Genomic DNA, 20,434 nt, shown 5'->3' on the forward strand with positions numbered 1-20,434 from the left:
TCCAGGCTACAGTCAATTTCCCCAAACTGGCTCTCAGGTTAGGAGGAGCCAGGAGCTACCCTCAGCCTTGGCTGTGAATCAATCCCCCTGCCTGTGCTAGCATAATACTCTGCACCTGATACTGGCTTTGCTCTTGTAGGGGATCAGCTCTATTCAGCCACCTCTTAGCTTGGATGCTGCTGGGCCACACAGCCTCCAAGAGTCATTGCCAGCCCTCCTGGGCAGATGGCGCTGGGAGATGGTCCACAGCAGATAGGGCTGTGATTCAGCTTCTTGCCTGGGCATGGACCAGCTGAGCTCAGTGTCAGTTGAGCTCCACTGGTTAGCAGTGTTCTGATGGGAGGGGCACGCTCTGGGATTCAGCAATTCATGTTTTGTAAACCACGTTCTTAAAAAATTCTTTCAAGGATTCAAAGAGTGTTTGGGAAATGAATTCCCAGTGGAATCTGGTACGTAATTCACAAAGTGATGAGTTTCTCTGGAAAGTTTATATTGTACATAGGAGTATGCTGTGAAAAGCTAAAATCATACAAGGTAAATTAATTATCATGCTGAATTAATCATGCTGAATGACAAAATCGGCAACAAGAAATTGTTTCCACCTCCTTTTTTATATATATATATATTCCTACTCACCTAACTTGCTAAATGCTAAATTTAAAAGCCTCCAAAAAAATAAATACAAAAATGAAAGTCTCCAGATTGTAGGATAACTCTGCACACTGCTGCTCTAAGTGTATGCTTCCAATTTCATGGCAGGAACACCGTGCTAAGCATTAAGGAGAAGTTATAAAATGTCAAAATTCCACATTAGGAAACACTTATTTTTTTTATTTTTTATTTTTTTCAATTTTAGAAGCGGGGGAGGGGTAGAGAGAGAGCAAGAGAGAGAATCCCAAGCAGGCTCCAAGCTCCGTGCAGAGCCCGATTTGGGGCTCAATCTCCTGACCCTGGGATCATGACCTGAGCCAAAATCAAGAGTGGGACGCTCAAATGACTGAGCCACCCAGGCGCCCCCTAATGTTATCCTTTGATGGAAGAATAACGAAAATAAAAACAGAACATTCATTTTTTTTTTCTTAAACTGTAACTTTATTTGGAGAATTTTCCTTACATAAAGTTAACATTTTTAAACACTTTAGGACAAACTATTCAAAAAGCAACATTTTATTTCAGAAGGGGCTTGTTTCAGTGGTTTTCTGTCCTTCTATCTTCTCATCATTATGAATATTTGCTTTATAAATAAATATATTCTCAGTGATTCCCTTGTAATCAAATCAGGTGACTAAACTGCTATCGGTACTAAGATATCTGAGATCAGAAGACTGTTTGGGTCATCTCAAATTCACATTAGCACAGTGTCCATAAGAAACTGATAATACAGATTAATGCGATGCTTGCCTCCAGTTTGTCTTCTGAATGGTTTCCATGAGAAGGTCCTCACAATAAGTTATATAAAATACAGTACTTTGGTTGGATATTGTAAAAATCATTCTAAAAATTAACCACATATATTAAACAAACAATTTGCTACAGTATGCTTTAAATGATATAAAATAATTAGCATGTCAAACATTTTCTTATAAACATATTGCTTTTGGTCATACACTGAGCTGGAACATACAGGCTGCACTCTTTTTCTCTCCTAAATGGCACAGAACAATGGCTTGATGGTAGGGAAATGCTACTTCATGAGAAAAGGTGGTGCCCATGAACTCTAGTGGTACTGGTGTTTGTACTTAGGCATTACCTTGATTTTATTCAATTTTTGATAACGTCAGAAGATGACACAGTGTTAATTTGTTAGAAGTATATAGTCCTTTAGGCTTTATATATGAGATGTGTCTAAAAAACTGTTTGAAAATCAATTTTATTCCTACTTAAACCCTATCATACATAAGCTGGGTGAGTGCTTAGTGATTAATGGAATTTTATTGTCAGATGAACAATCATACCAAGATTAGTTTTTATGCCCAGGAAGCTTGCCTTGCAGTTTACACATGTACCCCTTGGCATACCACCATCACTGGACCTTTGGGCTTGGAGTGAGAGCTGTCCTTGTACCATTTCCTAACATCCCAAAAAGCTTTCTGACTGGAAATGAGGTATAGTCACGAATAGGTACAGTGAAAAAAAATAGATGTACCAGGTAGCATGTGATTTTCACTTACCAAAAAATGGTCACTATTCCCTTTTATAGTAAACAGCTTGTATACACATCTGCCCTTTATCCATTTCAGGGGGAAAAAAAGAGAACTTCCTAGGATTTTGCTAGTTCTTTAGAATTCACATTGCTTTTTCAGTCTTCTGTTTTTCTAAACCGCACATCTGCTGCTCAACTTTCGCGTGGATAAACATGTTCAGCTTCCTAAGGGGAGTTGTTTACTCACAAATAAAGGAAAACGTAAGAGGATGAAAACGGAGATATTTTCTGAGTTTGGGCCCACAAAAGTATTAGAAAAACAAGTTTATAATGTGTAACAACCAGGTAACTAGGTTTTTTAATTTAAAAAATGTAATGACCTTCACATAAGCTAGAGGGCCACACATATGATATTCACAATCCATTAGCTTCTCTAAGAGGTATGTACAATTTAAAACCAGCTTTCCAGCAAGCTGGGTCAGGTTACAGATTCACTTACTTTTTATACATAATACAGAAAGGGAAAATAAATATTAATTGCAGTAAAGGACTCATCTCTGAAAACACACTTTCTGTTGCTTTAGATAATGAATTGAGCATATAATACAGAAGTGAATTCAGCTTCAAGTTGTGCTTACATATACATATTTGTTTTCTGAAGCTTTGCTGCCAGTTTGTGAACAGAAAATATTACCTACCAAATCCACATCCATCATGTGCTTTTCTTGTGCCCCTAGGGATCATAGTGCTTGGTCAAGTACATTTTTGAGCCAGATTCTCCAAAGCAAAAATTACTCCGTGATTTAGATTAGGGCTCTTCGGGAGCCATGGCAATTTGTTCAGGCTGCAACACGTTACTAATACGTCAAAGCAGTCATTTACCAACTTATTGGGTTGAATCAAATCAAAGTGCCAATATTCACTGCAATGTATCTTTTTAACCTACAGAAATGACAACTTCATGTGGCTCAATTTGCTATACGTTGGAACCTGGAACCAAATAAGAGTAGCTTGGCGGAATGTGAGTCAATGCACTATTGAGTTTGTATCTTGTTCACCGGCGGAGACCTTCCCTCCTGCCTTTCAGGTAACCATGGGTGGAGGCACAATGCCCTACAGAGATGGATGAAGAGTGGACCTTTTGTCTTTTTCTGTCTCCAAACTAGCTTTGTCATTTTCAAAATTGCTGTAAACATTCCTCTCAATGGAACAGCCTCTGCCCAACAAATAGAGTTCCCACTGTGTGAAGAAGCTACACAAGGGTTAAGAGTTCAAATGTGGCACGCTATGGACACTAACATCATGGTAACCGTGACTTCCCAGGTAAGTTCCTGCTCCCCAACGTGCCCTGAGAGTTTAGCTAGGACAGAAGATTATTCATTGTTTGTTCCTAGCCAGGCCTGGAGAACTAAGCTGAATGCAAAATCTGATCACTTATTATAATAAAAAACCCTTCTGCTGCTTTGAAACTTAGCTTTTTGGTCATGCATCCTGGCAGGGATCTAAGTTTAACTGACTGTGTTAACCTTTATGTTAAAAACCTGTTGGCCTGAAAAGCTTCCCTTCTGTGGGAACTTACACAGTTTGATTTCAAAAATAGAAGAAAAATAGAATATGACGGCCTAGTGTGGTAAAGCTCGGTTTCATTCGCTTATCTCCAACCACCGTAAAGCGTTGTTGTAAACATTTCAAAAAATATTTACTTAAGAGTTCTTTCATTTGGGAAACACAAAATGAAATGAACTGCATAATGGTACTTTCAGAACAGCACAGTGGTATCAAAAAAGTCAAACGAATAACATGATATTGAGAAAAGCAGAAGATCATTTCTCTAGGGCTGACACTGGTCCAAGAGAGCCTGAAGTGCCAATGTGCCACATTTAAAATTTAACCACTTCACAAATATCTGCACGCATTGAGTAAATAACCCTCTATCATGTAGCCTTAAATTGCACCCCTGTTGCAATACTGCATCAATATTATTAAATTTTTAAAAATCTGTATAAAATATTATCTGGAACCCCAAAGGAAAGTCAATTAATTTTTAAAAAGTTCATTACAAAGTTGACTGTATAAAATGCTAAAACATAATCCATATATACAAAATGCCGCTGTTTAAGAAAATAATGGGACCCAGTTTTAGAATAAAATAATTTTGTACAAAAAAAGGGTACTGCGTTCAAATCAATATTTAAAAAAAATTTTTTTAAAGAATATTGAAATGTCTTCGTTCAGAAGAACAACTATAAAGTGTTGGTTTGCTTTTACACCATCCGCAAGCTTCTTGCCAGCAGAACACCAGTTGGTGGAAGGACCGTGTCCTGCTTTCCTGCACCCCCAGAAGCTTCGGCACAGTCATCGCCGAGACGCGTACTTAGAAGCCCAGTCCGTCCGGCCATGCACTGGCTGGGCAGCCGGAGGCCGGGGCATCAACCCGGGAGTGCTTCTAGGCTGGGTGTGGAAAAAAGGTCGCCCAGGATGAGGTCTCACGGCCTTCAGGGAAGAATAGCCTGCAATAGAGAGGAAGGCAGGTCTGACTGATGTGGGGACTCATGCAAACAAACAAAGCAAGTAAGTGCATCTTGGCGACAAAATATCGGAAAATGAGAGTTCAAGAGAAGCACCGGCCTGCGTCTTACAGTCTTCCCTCTCTCAGTCAAGGACGACAACACTCTATAGTTGTCAGGCCAAAAATACTGGTGTCAATCCTGACCCCTCCCTTTTTTTCACATCCCACTTGTCATTGGTCAGCAAATGCTCCTGGCTCTACCTTCCATATGTACTCCGAGCCAGACCAGCTCAGCTCCTAGCACTCTGGCCCACCATTCCTTGCCTGGATCATGGCAGCAGCCGGTTTGCTTCCCTGCTTCCAAACTTGTTTCCCACTTTCAGTCTAGTGACAGCCAGCACTGCAGTGAGGCTGGAAGATGGAAGTCCGATCATCCCACGCCTCTGCTCGAGACCCTCCAGTGGCTCTTCCATGTCATTCACGGTGAATGACAGAACGCTTATGGTAGCCTGCAGGGCCTCATACCACCCGGTCTCCTGTCACCCCTCTCTCTTGCCCACTCCCCTCCATCATTCATGTCACCCCTATCCTCTGCCTCCTTGCTCTTGCTTGAACAGGCCTGGGCTCTCCTGCCTCCAGGCCCATGCACTAGGAACCCCGTGCTGGGGACAATCTCACCCTCACTGACTGGGTGGCTCACTCACCTCTTTCACACCTTCACTCAACATCTCCTTTGCAGTGAGGTCTTCTTTGGGCTATGCTCTTTAAAAAATACAGACTCCAGAGGTGCCAGGGTGGCTCAGCTGGTTGAGAGTCTGACTCTTGATTTTGGCTCGGGTCATGATCCCAGGGTAGTGGATTGAGCCCCTGAGTATGGAGTCTGCTTAACATTCTCTCTCTCTCCTTCTCTGTCTCTGTCTCTCTCCCCCACTCTGCCCCTCTCCCCGGCTCATGTTCTCTCTCAAAAAAAAAAAAAAAAAAAAAAAATGCACACTCCAACCTCCACATTCCCTATACCCTGCCTAACTTTATTTTTCTCCCTAGCATTGGTGAGCATCTGATTCGGTTGTCTGTAGAGTGCAAGTTCATGGGACAGGGCATCCTGTCTGTCTCCTTCACTGGTGGATCCTGGCACCATGGCAGCAGACACCGGGCCTGGCACAAAGCAGCTACTCCATAACCACCTGCTGCATTGAGTCATGAATGATCTGAAATAGAACTTACCAGGGGAAGGGTCTGGAATAGGTGCCAAGTGTACCCTCTGCATAGCAGAACCAACTTCTTTTTTTAGAAAGGAGGGGATATAGTTTCCAGTCAGTCCACTAGAACTTGTAGAGCCGGAACCAACTGATACACAAAAGCAAAAGCTCATTACTACACAAAGACACGTGCATGTAACATCAACAGGGTTAAACAGGTGCGGAACAATACAGAACCGGGACCTTACTTTTACAGGGGAAGTATGATAAGAACAGTGAATTCCGAGCAGAGCACTCCTCCACAGCACACTGTTGGAAAGACTGGGGAGAGGGACAGCAAAGACAGTGCCTCTCCTATAGCCTGCACCCACACCAAGTCCAGTTGGTTGGCTGGTCGGTTAAGAAAAAGGAAATGCAGGGGCGCCTGGGTGGCGCAGTCGGTTAAGCGTCCGACTTCAGCCAGGTCACGATCTCGCGGTCCGTGAGTTCGAGCCCCGCGTCAGGCTCTGGGCTGATGGCTCGGAGCCTGGAGCCTGTTTCCGATTCTGTGTCTCCCTCTCTCTCTGCCCCTCCCCCGTTCATGCTCTGTCTCTCTCTGTCCCAAAAATAAATAAAAAACGTTGAAAAAAAAATTTAAAAAAAAAAAAAAAAAAAAAAAAAGAAAAAGGAAATGCAAAGTTTTCTTTCTCTTTTGGGATAATAAGTTTAGCCTGTTCTGAAATCTGTGTTTTTTTCATTCCATAACACAGAACAGTTATCCTTCCTCAGTATATACAAATTCTAGAATACAGCTAAGCGATAATTAATTTAGCCAGCCTCTTACTGATCGGCACACAGATTGTCTTAATTATTTAGCAATTACAAGTAATTCTACAGTAAACGTTATTGTCTGTAATCAGAAAAGTTAATGATTATTATATTATATTAAATATATTCACTTCTTATGGTGCTTTTCTATTGAGACTGCTTTAACGGCTGGAACTGTATGCTACTCATCTTAGTTATTCTAGGAGCTCAACAGGATGCTTTATAGATAGCCAGTAATCAATACACATCAGATGGATGAATGGATATCTAGAAGCCTTATCACTAAGACTTAAGGTACACACAGAACAATGACAAATGTTATTATGGGCCATTATACAAATGGGAGTTACAGCCAGTAGGAAAAGAGGGAATTTGTGGTAGAGTTGCTGTGTGTCTTCACAACTCAGTGTTCCTAGCAACTGCTTAGTTAAGCCAGAGTGGCAATGCAGGTGTGAGGAGTTGTATTATGCTAGAGCACATTTTGCATTTTTGGTGAATAGATATGGAAAAAAAAAAAAGTGGGAAGAGAATTTGAACAGGTCCCAAAAGGGAAAAAGCGTATAGCCAATAAACACAAGAGAAGATGCTCAACTTCATTAGTACACGAGGCATGCAAGTTTACGCCACAAGATGCCATTTCACGCCCATCACATCAGCACACATTTTGCAATCTTGACAGTACCAAGTGGCATCAAGGATACAGCACAACTCCCAGACCCTGCTGGAGAGCAATTTGGCAACATCTGTAAAGTCAAAGATGAGCACACCCTTTAACTGAACATGTTTACATTTATACCCAGAGGAACCTTCACACAGGTGCACAACAATGGGGTCCAACAAGGTTCCTTCGGCGCTCTAATAGCAAAGATTGTTCACAGTTTACACACTCATCAAGAAGAAAAGAGTAAATAAATTATGATCCAGTAAAAGTAATAAAATCATGGTGTGGCACAGTTATATATATTATATATGTTATACAGTATATAATGTTATGTATCTTACATATATGTGTGATTGCTACATCACAATATACATCCAGAATTATGTTCACATTAATTTTTGAACATGCAAAAACATACTATGTATTTCATGTATCTTTTAAAAATGCATAGAAACAATTAACACCCAAATCAGGAGAGGGGAAGAGAGAAAGGGTAAGAAGGCCTAGAGAGTGGGCTTCGTGTGTATTTGCCAACTTTGATTCCTTGAGTTGGTGGGGAGTATGTGGAGGTTGATGCATCATTTTGTTCTTTTTTGGGTTTCTCAAAATAAATGAACACATAACGGATAAAGCCAGGAGAAGTGATGCCCAGATGTTTACCTGACAATGTGGAAAGGGAAGCAGCACGTGGCAGGGTTGCCTGAGTGAGAGAAAATGACTTGGTGGACTGGTCTGCTGGGAACGGGGTTAGCCAGCCTGGAAGGCTTATGAAATTCACTTACTCATTTAAAAAAAAAATGAGGATGGCCTTCTGAGCTGTCCACCTTCCAACCAGAAGGGGCTGGGGGGCTCTGGGTCATCAGAGGGAGGGGACGAGCTGGATCAAGGCGGATGGGGCTGAGGTGGATGGCCAGCAGGGCAGGGCCTCGGGAAGTCAGACGAGCCCCCCCCCCCCCCCCCCCCTCCTGAAGGCAGACCCTGAAGCAGCTGGCTGGGTCCCCAGAGCCTGCTGCCAAGAAAGAGACAGGATTAAAGGCCTGGAAAAGGGGCCCTGGGTTTCCACACCAGAAAACTTTCGTTTCCACAGCTTGTCTCTCTGTACCCGCCCTGCCACATTCAGAGAATTTGCCTCTTGTCATTTAGGAAGTAATAATCACTACTCACCTGAATTTATTTTGCTGATTACCGATACTGTCCCTGAAGATTTTCCAGACAAACCAGAACTAGACCATGGGTTAGATGGAATGAAATCCTTGCCTGGATTTGGAAGTATGCCATTTCTTATATTTATTCCTAGAGGGGAAGAAATGATTTTCAAATGCAAAAAAAGTACATCTTAAATCTTGCACCAGATTTTGTGACGAAGTTCTCACAGAACCCAATTTGTCCAAACTTCCTGTGGTTCAACAATTGGAGCAAGAACCGACCAGGCTGTTTTCTGATAGATGGCAGAGGAAAGATGCAATCCTTGGGTTTAGCATCCTGTCTCACTGGTGGGCAGCCTGAGAGAGGTCTCCTAAGCTTCTCCCGACAGGCGTGTCTCACGTCTCCTGTCCTGGCCTGTCTCGTGCTGTCCTGACATCCCTACCTGTACCCGTTCAAGGGCCACTGCCTTTCTGTCACCTTCCCAAGGTTTTTTTCCACCCCCTTCCACCCCACCAGCTCTGCAGCCCCTGCTCTCCTCTCTGTATCCAGTCCCCCACATCCATCTTTTCCCCTGACCTGGACCATTAGCGCCATCAAGTGCTGGTGACTCGGGTCTGCACTGGTGACCCTCACTGACTCCCTCGTTTCCAAGGCTGCCTTGACCTTAATCAATCACCTCAACTTTAAGCCAAACCACCCACTAGACCGCCCACTTTCCCATTTATGTCAAGCACTGCAGCTATTTTTCAGAACTGAAAGACTGAATTCATCTTTTATCCTCTTTCCTCTCCTAGAGCCAAAAAGAAATAACTCTCTAATTCCCTCCCTGCTCCCTTGGGCCTGTGGTCACTGTAGCTTGAGTCTTTGCACCTGACACCTGGACCACTGCTAGACCCTGCCACCTGCTCTCTCTTCTTCCAGGTCATCCTGGGAGGCCAACCAAGGGCGAGGAGTCAACACATCAGCAGGGCCTGCCGTTCCCACCTCTTGTCCCTGGGACCCACAGTCCCAGCTCCGAGTCACCATGCCCCTCACCTGCATGAGAGCTATGGCCTGCCCTCATCCACTCAGCACACAGATAGACATAAACCCAGCATGCTCCCCAACTAAAACCCTTTGACAGCTTCTTGCTGCTTATGAAATAAATTCCAAATGTCTTACAAGACTCCCAAAGATGCCTCATGCCTCACACTATCACCCCCTTACAATGCTCTGGCCACACTGGCCTCTCTGCCCTTCCCCTCACAAGCCACGCCCTTTCTTGCCTCCCCGGACTTTGCACTTGCTGCTTCCTCTGCCTGGATTGTTCTGCTCATTTTTTCTTCCCCATTCTTTGGGGCCCAGTTGCTCAGAGAGGCCCTTCCTGAGCCCTCTATCTACAGTTGTGCCTCCTCCCTGCCTTATATCACTCTTAATGTGACTTATCACCACCTGAACTACTGGTTGTCTACTTGTTTAGGGTCTGTCTCCCCCCCACTAGGATACAACCTACATGGGGGCGAAAGTATTGTCTGCAGGGCTGCTGTATGCAGTCACTGCATGGACTGTGATACCACTGCAGACTGTGGTCCCCGTAATTTCCTGAGTGCCTAGCACACATCAGGTTCTCAGCACGTATTTACTGACAGAATGAACTTATGAATGAACGGTAGGCTGTAAGCTTGGAATCTGGAGAATCTGGAGAGGCTCGGGCACCCATCAAACTATAGCATTTATGCTTACCCCCTGTAATACCGCCAGAGAGTGTGACTGAGCTCTTACTCTGGTCTCCTGAGAGCACACAGGGCTGCAAATTTTTCCTAAACCTGGTCTGCTGCCGGGGCCTCGGGCATGCCGCCTGGCTCTCACCAGTTCCTTGCTCCCAGGGGCTGGACCCAGTTTCCACTACATTTTTTTATCTTAGGCAACTCTAGAACATAAAAACGTGAGGCCTCAGCAAGTATTTTTATGATGTTCCCACCAGTTCCGAGGTTCTAGAAGCCCCTAAGCACTTGCCTTCCAAAACAGAATCTTTATGAATATGACTCCAGGCAAATGGTTTGTTAGCAATGACAAGAGCAAAGGCAAGTATTTCCATTACCGGGCAAGTATCGGGAGTGCTTCAAGTAGTGCTGCTTGGCCGCGGACCTCAGGGTCGGGGTGTCTCGCCTCTGATAAGAGGTCTGGGTGGGGGCGCTATTTCCTGTACCGATGGGCTCAGAGGGCTTCAGGTCCAAAACACTCTCAAATCTGAAGCAAGGGAAGGTGACTTAGGTCAGCATGAGATCGACAGCATCATCAGAAAGGCACAGATCATTTCACAAGTCCCAGATCTGATCTGTTTACAGACGTCAGGTGTACACTTGCCTGCAGAGGGTCTCTTCGCTCTGTCTCTTCTTGTTTTTCAGGTCCATCCTGCTGAGGGATGGACTGAAATCCAAGTCATCCAAGTCAGCCCAGTCATCGGAATCCTTTGTGGACCGGGACACAAGACCCCACCTTCTCCTACTCTTTGGCTTGATCTCCCCATTTTTGTGTTCCAGGCCAGCCAGCATTTTCTGCGTATCCAAGCATTGGGGGGACAAAGTAATACTTGGCATTAATGGAGCTCACCCATAAGGAATGCCTATTCCAAACTTCTTCGCTTATGAAAAGGAGGATCCGGGGGGCATATCATTCCCAACATGCACTGCTTCTGAAAAGGTAACCACAGAAAGCATGTTCCCAGACCTCTGTCTCTCACATACCCTGCGCCGGTCACATCAGTTTGCATCCTATGGGGGACAACTGTTGTACAAGATAAGGATTTTAGAAAAGAATATAAGGTACTCCTCACACACGGGGAAGATGGCTGGGTTGTCATCTGGGCCTCATCCCTGAAAGCATTAACATGCTTTAGTCTGTCCTAGAGATGCAGGAGAATTACAGCTCAGCTCAGACATCAGTCATCCTGCTCTTTAACAGAAAACACTGCAAATAGGCCTTCTTTGCCTTTTAGTAGACCTGGATACTATTTAATCACAGAATTAGCTACAACAAGAAATTTCTAAATACATGCTGCTTCCAAAGTTGTGGGCTAGGGTAAAGCAAACAGCCTCAGTATCTCACAGCGTTGGTTGGGAGCCAGCACTCAGTGAATGAACACTAGTTAACAGAAAAAAATACTACTTTTGCATAAAGGGTTAGAAAATTAGACTCGCAGGGGTGCCTGGGGAGCCCAGTCAGTTAAGCGTCTGACTTTGGCCCAGGTCATGATCTCACAGTTTGTGAGTTTGAGCCCCGAGTCAGGCTCTGTGCCGACAGCTTGGAGCCTGGAGCCTGCTTCGGACTCTGTGTCTCCCTCTCTCTCTGTCCCTCTCCTGCTCATGCTCTGTCTCTCATTCTCAAAAATAAATACACATTAAAAAAGAAAGAAAAAGAAAGAAAGAAAGAAAGAAAGAAAGAAAGAAAGAAAGAAAGAAAGAAAATCAGACTGGCAGACAGCATTATAAAGCTAACCAATCACCTGATGCCCTGGGTTATTATTGAATCTAACCCAAACTGTTTTCTTTTGAGCACCAGCCCAAGAGGAGAAAGATCTGGACTCAATTAACAGCCCAGCATTAACAGCATTACTTGATGGCATTAATAGGAATAATAGTATACAAATTCTATTATAGCACTTTGTGGTTTTTCAAAACATCTTCACAAGCAGCAGGATATTTGATCCTCATGCCTGGTCTGGTGGACAAGATAGGCATGATGATCTTCCTCTTACAGATGAGGAAACTGAGTCCTCAGGGATTAATAATAACAGTGACTAACATTTATCAAGTTCTAACAAAGTGCTAGCTACGATTTTAAATTCTTTTAAGTATTAACTCATTTAGTCCCCAAAAGAATTGTTATCAGGTAGACAGCAATTGTTATCTTTGTTTCACAGGCAAGGAACTGAGGAGCAGGAAGGCCAAGGAAACTGCGCAGGGTCACAGAGCTAGGAAACAGCACAGCGGAGACTGGAGCCTCTGGCAGTGTGAGTGCGCTGTGTGGCTCTCAACCCTGACGCTATGGTTGCCTACCACGCACACTGCTATTGACAGGCACAGCCAGAACCTGAATTTAGAACTTCAACTCCAAGGCCAAAGCTCTTTTCACTATCCCATGGTATTACAAAGATACATTTATTATAATTAGACTCTATGCTGAAAAAGAAAACCTTCCACACAATAAATGGGGTCAGAGGAGGAACAGGTCAGACAAGGCTCACTAGCAAATCGCTCACCGACTGAGGATTCTTGGTATGGAGGGACGGGAAGAGCAACGGGCTTGGCTTGTCCTCTGGAAGATGGTTCAGGTGGTCTGTCCTGGAAGCCTCTGTTTTGTAGGGGTACATGAGATGCTGAGGGGGCTGGCTGGCCTGATGCTGTCTCGAAGAAATCCGTGTGTGTGGCTTGGTTGGGGGCTGGGCAGGTGGGATCAGCTTAATGTGAGGAGGGGGGCCCGCCTTTTCCAGGACATCCTTCTGTGGTTTTCCTGAATCCTGAAGGGTCTGTGTGGTGCTGCCCAGCGGATGCCCAATCTGGAAGTAAGGATATCGAAGCGCCTGGAATAACACATAGGGCTGCTTTAGGAGGAAAGTCTAGCCGGGAGGACTGACAGCATCAGGCTCACTGAGCTACATTTCATGGGACCATTTTACTACAGTTTCTTAGCCTAACCCAACCAGAAAACAGCATCTCGAATGTGTGACATTCTTTATGATTTTCCTTATCTAAAATATAAAATGTATACACTTAAAATTATTTGGATAAAGCAGCCAGTTATACTGCCATTACCTTTGCTACTTCTGAAAAGTATTCTTGCTCAACACAGATACTGGCTTGGTAATTTATTTACTATGTGCCTTAAATATAATGTTTCACCTTTCTGAGCCAATTTGCTCAGCTCACAAAAAGAAAAAAATAATATAAAACAGAGAGAGCCAATAATCCTGGAAGATTGAAGAATCAAGTGTAAAATAAGCAGGTACATTACCCCAGGAATGCCAAAAATGTAATACAGATATAGTTAAAACTTGCCTCTCAAGAATCATGGACAAACCTTGTTCTTCTGAACAATCCAGTTTTCTAGATAGTCAAGGGATAAATCTTAAAGTGCTGGGGTTGATAATTCTTTCTGAAATATTTCCTGTATGCCCTAGTTTTTTTGAATGGAAATCACTGAACATAACATAACCCTTCTTGATGACTCTGGGACATAGTTATAAACATTTGCAATTATTATATGTAAGTGTAGATACAGAGGCCGATAATACAGATACTCTGGTACTGATCTTAAACCCTGGCATCTAACTTGAAAAAAAGCTCAACCAATTGGGCCACCCAGGTGCCAATGACACTATTCTTAAAAGTACACATTGTTCTCTTGGTTCCTTGTTACAGAATTTCTTTTCTTTTTTCTTTTAAGGTTATTTATTTTGAGAGAAAGAGAGAGAGAGAGTGAGCACAAGTGACCTGGAAAGAGAAGGGGGGGAAAGAGAGAATCCCAAAAAGGCTCTGCTCTGTTAGTGCAGAGAGCCTGATGTGGGGCTGGATCTCACGAACCATGAGATCATGACCTCAGCTGAAATCAAGGGTCAGATTCTTAACAAATGAGCCACCCAGGCGCTCCAGAATTTTTTGATCTCTTGGGTACAAGCTTTAAAAAACTGGGTTCATCAGAAAGCTTTTCTTCTGCCCTCAGAATATTTGTGAATTTTATCCCCTGAAGTGCACTTCTGAGAGCTTTCCAACCCCAGCCACCCAAAGTTTTATGGTACCAAATTATGCCTCTTTCTTTTCTGAGCCTTTGGAAACGTGCTTTTCTATAATTCTTTAACCCCCAAATATCATCTCTCCAGTGAATTCTACTGTCACATTGGTCCTATCTTCACATGTCCCTGTCACTTTTGTTTGGCCAAATCATCCTCTCTATTAGAACTGGTCACCTTCGTCATTCTGAGCAATGTAACCCGCCAATGAGACAATTAGCAAACTTGAGCCTTGCAAGAGGCACGGGAGTGGTTGAAGCCACAGCATTACCACGCCCCTCTGGATGCATTTTACAATCTAAGACAAAGTGGCCTGGGGGAAGGCAGATTGAGAAAACAGGAGGTATGAGGCCAAGACCTACCATCTGCATGAAGGAACTGCAGTTGGTTGTACTATCTGTACTAGTTACTGGATGAGTGACTAGGGCAAACTGCTTATACTTTCTGAGACTCAGTTTTCTCACTTACACAGTGAAAACAATAACACTTATTTCATGGAATCTTCATAGGGTCAGAATCACGTAAAAACTAAAGCATCCACAAACTCTAAAGTGCTATAAAATGCTCATGGTGGTTATCATCCCAGTTCTATCTCATCTGTTGTTCTGTGTCATCTGTAAAAGGAGCAAGTTGGATTTTACAAGATATTTTCAAATTCCCTTTCAACGACCAGTACTGCCTTACAAGCAAAGTGCTACATAATCTTAACTGAGAGAGAATATATTTGAAAACATTCTCCAAAGAAAGGTAAATATATCTGTTTATTTTCATTTCCATGTATGTGGTGAAAATGAATGTATGTGGCATAGAGCTATGCCAACTTTCAAGGCCACTATATTGCTTAAACCATTAACTATATACAGTGAGTTTCAAACTATTTTATGTTTTTATGTATTATACATCATTAATGACATTCAATATTATTTTCCACCCATAATACCAAATAAAATATTTCCTATGAGATTGATAAGAATTATTCAGAGTCAGATACGAACTTAATAAGAAATGCATCAAACAAGGAAATGGAAGAAAACCTGACTAGCTGTTGGCCGTTTCTTGGGATCCCACTGAAGCATGTCTCTCAGGAGTTGAATGGCTTCACTGCTAGCATTTGGAATCAGGGTCTTTAAGTTATTGGGTACGCACTGGGGCCAGCGGAAGTTCATTGCACTTGAAAGTTGGTAGCCTTCAGGCCAGTCGGTCTGAAACAAGGAAGAGATAAAAAATGTTGCTTAGCTGACGTGTTGTGATAGTTTACATTCCGGTACATGTAGCCATAATGGAAAAGCAATCATATCATTATCATGTTCATACAGTGCAGCACTGTGTGTGATGAAACCCAGGGGGATGCTAATGGAGAGACTACAAAGAACATGAAGTCTGGACAACAGTGGAAAAGACACTGAATTTGCCACCAACTTGTTTTATAACCTTAACACGAGATGGTTCAAATTAGTATTTTCCTAATTGTGTTCCATGAAACAGAGGTTTTAGAAACTGCTAATGAGAAATTTTGCAAGGGGGGGGGTGGATAATAAAACAAAACACCTTGTCTCTAATTAAATAAATTTGTGATACCCTACATATTACAATATCCCCATCTTGAGGATTCAAAATAAATATGCTAAGAAGTCCAACAGTAAAAAAAGCTGTTTCACTCAGTCTAAAGGTCTCCACTGCATCATGCATCATTCCCATGGGACACTAAATTTTGGAGGATATGACAGAAAGTGATGAACAAATAATCTTTAAGGTCCCTTCTAGTTCAAACACTCTACTATTTTAGAAAACACATTCTGATATAATTGCTTTTATTTTTTGTAAGGTAAAGTGGCACTAAGGCTAGATTATATGATTTATTCACTTAGATAGTTACTGGGTGCTTACTACATGCTTAGCCCTTGTTGGGTATCCAAAAATAATCCAATATAAATCCTGCCCTTAAGGATGCCACTGTCCAAAAAGAGAAAATGAAACATTTATTTAAAAACACAATAATTCAGAGAAAAAAGTGATCACGGTCACAAGCGAGGTACAGGCATGCAGAAAAGGGAGAGATTCTAGCAGGAGACTCTGGAAATCTTGAAGACGTGGCACTAATGATTTGTTCAAACGATCAAAAAATTTTTGAGGGTCTGGTTTGTACCAGTAATGGTGCTAGGACCTGGGAAAATAAACACAAGGCAAAGCCTAGCCCTGGGTAAGCCTATGGTCCAGGGCACAGAGATGTACACAGACAATGATATTACAACATGGAATACAGCTGAAATGGAGAGGAGACTACAGCAGCAGAGAGGACGTAAGTTACTGAGGAGCCTGGAAAAAAGAGTGAAATTAGGTCAGGTGAGACATTCACGCCCGCGTGCAGAGCGCGCCTGCGCAGAGCTCGGAAGTGGGGCGCCACAAGAGCAGAGCCCAGAGGGCACAGGTACCACATGGGAGAGAGGCCATAAGAGTGAAGAAGGCTGTGAGGTGGGGACTCAGCAGATATTTTTAGCAGGGAGGCCGGGACCAGGGCTGACGTTTAGCTAGGGAATCTAGCTGCAAGATAAACTGGGGGCAGGGCTTGCGGCGAAGATGCAAACACAGGCAGTGGGGCAGTCACGGCTGGCCTGCGCTGGCGGTAGTGGGGCTCCCAGGTGAGAGCTAGGCATTATGCGGCGGCTGCTTGCATGAGGGGAAGAGGAGTGTAAGAGAGAGAGAGAGAGAGAGAGAAAGAAACTCAGACCGAAGGCCGGCGTGCTGGGATTACGTGGGACCGCGGGCACAAACGGTCAATGGGGGAAGGAAGATAGCCGGGAGTAGGCAAAACACAATCTGTGTCGGATGTGTTGAGTCCAAGGTGACGGCGAGGGCGGGAGGAAATCTCACAGTCGGGTAAATACGTGAATGCCCCTAAAAGGAGGGATTTCACTCAGGAGACTTCAGAACAGATGCAGGAGTCATAGCCATGATGATAAGAGATGGTGGAAAGAAGAGCAGAGGGAACCAAAACACATACACTGAAGAGCAGGAGGGAGGGAGGCAGCTGCTTCTGCAAACAAGGGCAGGGAAGGATCACTGAGGTGGAGGGAAAGACTGCAAGACCAGCAGGTGATCCACGGGGCCAGAGCTCTCCCGGGTGCAGTTGAAGGAGCAGGAAAAGCTGCTGGCTTTAGCCAACAGGCCTTTGTTCCCTAGCATTACCTTTTTCGGTGTCCCCAACAGTTGGCAAATTTTGAAGATGGTGTCAATTTCACTGGCCCCAGGGAAGAGTGGCCTGAGGGTGTACACTTCTGCCATGATGCAGCCCACTGCCCAGATGTCAATGGGGGAGCTGTAGTTGGTAGACCTCAGGAGCACTTCTGGAGCCCTGTACCTGGAGGGACAAAGGAACTGCTGGTTATTGCTTCTCCAGGTCAGAAGTTCAATGACACACTACAATCAATTCTCAGTGAAAAGCATTCTATATTTCCTTTTTTAAGTCTTTATTTATTTGAGAGAGACAGTGCAAGCAGGGGAGGGGCAGAGAAAGATGGGAGAGCGAGAATTCCAAGCAGGCTCTGCATTCTCAGTGCAGAGCCCGATGTGGGGCTCCAACTCAGGAACCGAGCGATCATGACCTGAACTGAGTTGGACACACTTAACAGACTGAGCCACCCAGGCGCCCCGACCTTGTTTCTAATTTCTGTCTAGCTCAGTGTGCTGGGTGGACTCAGGAAGACTTGGTGGCTGCTGTGGATGCTGTCATATACTAGGGCTTCTCTGTTTCATGGTATTTTCACTGAGCATTTCTCTCCATGACTCTTCTGTACAGCATCCTTAAGAAACAGTAAGAGTGAGGAAGAGAGAAGAGATAACATAAAACTTGTTGTCTGTAGGCCACTTCTGGTCATGGCCAGCTGCTTAAATTCTTGGGGTCTGAAAGTTTTAACAATAGCAATTAGCTGCTTTTTTCGGACAGGTCTTTGGAGAATCTTCTACACAACTCTTCCAGGAAATAGTCTTTAGTAAGGGCTATATATAAAATATTATTTATATCAGGGGGAATTACTTACAGCACAAGCTTTTAAACCTGGTACAACACCAATATACCTACAAATATGTGTTTCAAATTGTACTGTTTTTGTTAGTGAAGATTTAATATTTGTGACATTCAAATTATCCTCAACATAATAGTATATATTTTTTAAATTTTTAAAAAATGTTTTATTTTTTATTTTTGAGAGAGAGAGAGAGAGAGAGAGGGAGAGGGAGAGAGAGAGAATGAGCAGGGGAGGGGCAGAGAAAGAGGGAGACACAGAATCTGAGGCAGGCTCCAGGCTCTGAGCTGTCATTGCAAAGCCTGACATGGGGCTTGAACTCACAAACTGTGAAATCATGACCTGAGCCAAACAAGGTCTGACGCTTAACCAAATGAGCCACCCAGGCGCCCTATAATGGTATATTTTTAAAGAAGTGCAATTAAATAATTTTGAGGAAAGAGTATTTACCATCTGGTGGATACATAGTCTGTGTATGGGGGTCTTGATCGGATCTCTCGGGCCAACCCGAAGTCTGCAATTTTCACAAGTTCTGGGCCCATGCAGAGGAGGTTCTCAGGCTTTAAGTCCCTATGAAAGAAGCCTGTGGAGACAGTGGAGAAGGAATCCAAATGCACGTTTGCTCCTACATTGCTCTTTGCAGCTGTATTTCTCTTTTTGTAACAGGTGTAACTTGAAAAGTAGCCTGGAATGACACTGAAGGCTCTATGCACAGGACTTCTTTCATTTCCCACTGATGAATTCAAAATGTAAAACAGTTCAAAAGCTGATCTTCATAATTTCTTTTTTTTTTTCTCCCAGAGAGAAAACAACTTTTAAATGATCAAAACTCAGTTGTGGGCTGAGAGAACTTTGCAAAAAGAAATTGTCACTCAAGGAAAAAAAAAAATCATGCCTACCCTGGCCAAGTCAGCCAGAAAGAATTTGAGATTAAAACCGTTTCAAAAGACAAAAGTCTTACGAGTTCTGAGAGTTTATGTCACAAGAAAACCACAAATGCAATTTTTGATTAAGGAACAAGAGATCTGAGAATATGACCTACTCATATCTGAGATTCTGGTGTGTTGCAACAAATGTTTAAGTGTTAAATGCTTATTATTTGCCTAACGAAGGAGAAAAGGTGTATCTGCAGCATACATTGTGAAAGGCAAAGACAGCTCATCAAATGGGAATCCTGTCTCAGTTGCAGCAGAGTTTTGGGGGTGTGGGCAGGTCATTCAACACACGAACCTCCAACTGTTGCACTCTAACACCCACTGATCGGTGATAAATGCCTCTGAAAACCTAAAACCTTCCACTTGTACAGAGCATCACTGACAGAGACATCATTCTATGTGACTCTAAATCTCACTGGAACACAAAAACTGGAAATACAACTCCGTGAATGCCGCTGATGGTGTTATTTGTCCTGTGCTGTCATTATCAATGTTGTGAAAGGTGGATCCCAACTAGCACATTATGGGAGTAATCACCAGCCAGCACGGAAGAGCCACATTATTCCTTGACAACTTCTATGCTGAAAACGCTCAGATCTACATCTCAGATGTGCCTTTCCTACCCTTCTCTGGACCTGCGTCTCCAACAGGGTATGTCACTGTCTCCCCCCATTAACCTGTTCCAAACCACTTTTCTCCTCTCCCCAATCATCTCTCCTTCCCAAACCTTTCGATAAGGTATCCCAGTTTCTTGTAGTTATATTGGATCCTTTCCAAACAGCCATGGAAATATGTTCTGTTTCTCACCCAAATATCTCCATGTGACCCCTCCTGCCCCTTTATACTCCTTCCTCCTAAATCTTTGCTTTCCTCATCCATCCCTACACTGCCACTTTCTGGTAGGCCTTTCTCACTCCAGCTTCTCTGGATTACTACACTTCCTGATAATTTAAACACTGTCTTTCCCTTGTCACTGACACACACACACACACACACACGCATCCATGACTCCTTTAAGTTATTTAAGAAGCTTGAACTCCTTTCAGTCTACCTACAGAGATAGACTTCTTTTCTAATACTTATCACCAGTATGTGTAAAGTGTGTTCCAATCACATAAAATCCCTCATTTCCTTCAGGGTCACTGTGTCTATTCCCATTAACAATGTTGTACCCTTGTTCCTTTTTATCTGTGTCAATCCCAATCTTTGCCATCCTTTGAGACCTGTTTTGAGTTTCCCTTCTTC

General features: G+C 43.4%; 1 protein-coding gene and 1 long non-coding RNA gene across 4 annotated transcripts in view; one reads left to right on the plus strand and one right to left on the minus strand.

Moving 5' to 3' along the window:
• Positions 1 to 4,142: 4,142 nt before the first annotated feature.
• Positions 4,143 to 20,434, minus strand: part of CILK1 (ciliogenesis associated kinase 1) — a 56,133-nt gene continuing 39,841 nt past the window's right edge. For both annotated transcript variants that reach the window (XM_042939050.1, XM_042939051.1), the window contains exons 6-14: positions 18,705 to 18,837; positions 17,419 to 17,590; positions 15,267 to 15,434; positions 12,706 to 13,026; positions 10,812 to 11,002; positions 10,546 to 10,694; positions 8,484 to 8,612; positions 5,877 to 5,999; positions 4,143 to 4,653 (exon numbers count right to left, since the gene is read on the minus strand). In XM_042939050.1, coding sequence (XP_042794984.1) covers positions 4,499 to 4,653; positions 5,877 to 5,999; positions 8,484 to 8,612; positions 10,546 to 10,694; positions 10,812 to 11,002; positions 12,706 to 13,026; positions 15,267 to 15,434; positions 17,419 to 17,590; positions 18,705 to 18,837 — 1,541 coding nt within the window. In that variant the 3' untranslated portion in view covers positions 4,143 to 4,498. The remainder of the gene's footprint in view (positions 4,654 to 5,876; positions 6,000 to 8,483; positions 8,613 to 10,545; positions 10,695 to 10,811; positions 11,003 to 12,705; positions 13,027 to 15,266; positions 15,435 to 17,418; positions 17,591 to 18,704; positions 18,838 to 20,434) is intronic.
• On the plus strand, positions 10,988 to 19,131 carry LOC122220029. Of its 2 annotated transcripts, none has more exons than XR_006202647.1 (4): positions 10,988 to 11,147; positions 12,367 to 12,587; positions 14,856 to 14,979; positions 19,056 to 19,131. It is a non-coding gene; the product is annotated as an uncharacterized LOC122220029 (long non-coding RNA). The 2 variants fall into 2 exon arrangements; XR_006202646.1 differs by having other exon boundaries at positions 12,367 to 12,456.

This window comes from Panthera leo, chromosome B2, assembly GCF_018350215.1.
Source record: "Panthera leo isolate Ple1 chromosome B2, P.leo_Ple1_pat1.1, whole genome shotgun sequence".
NCBI classification, from domain to species: domain Eukaryota; kingdom Metazoa; phylum Chordata; class Mammalia; order Carnivora; family Felidae; genus Panthera; species Panthera leo.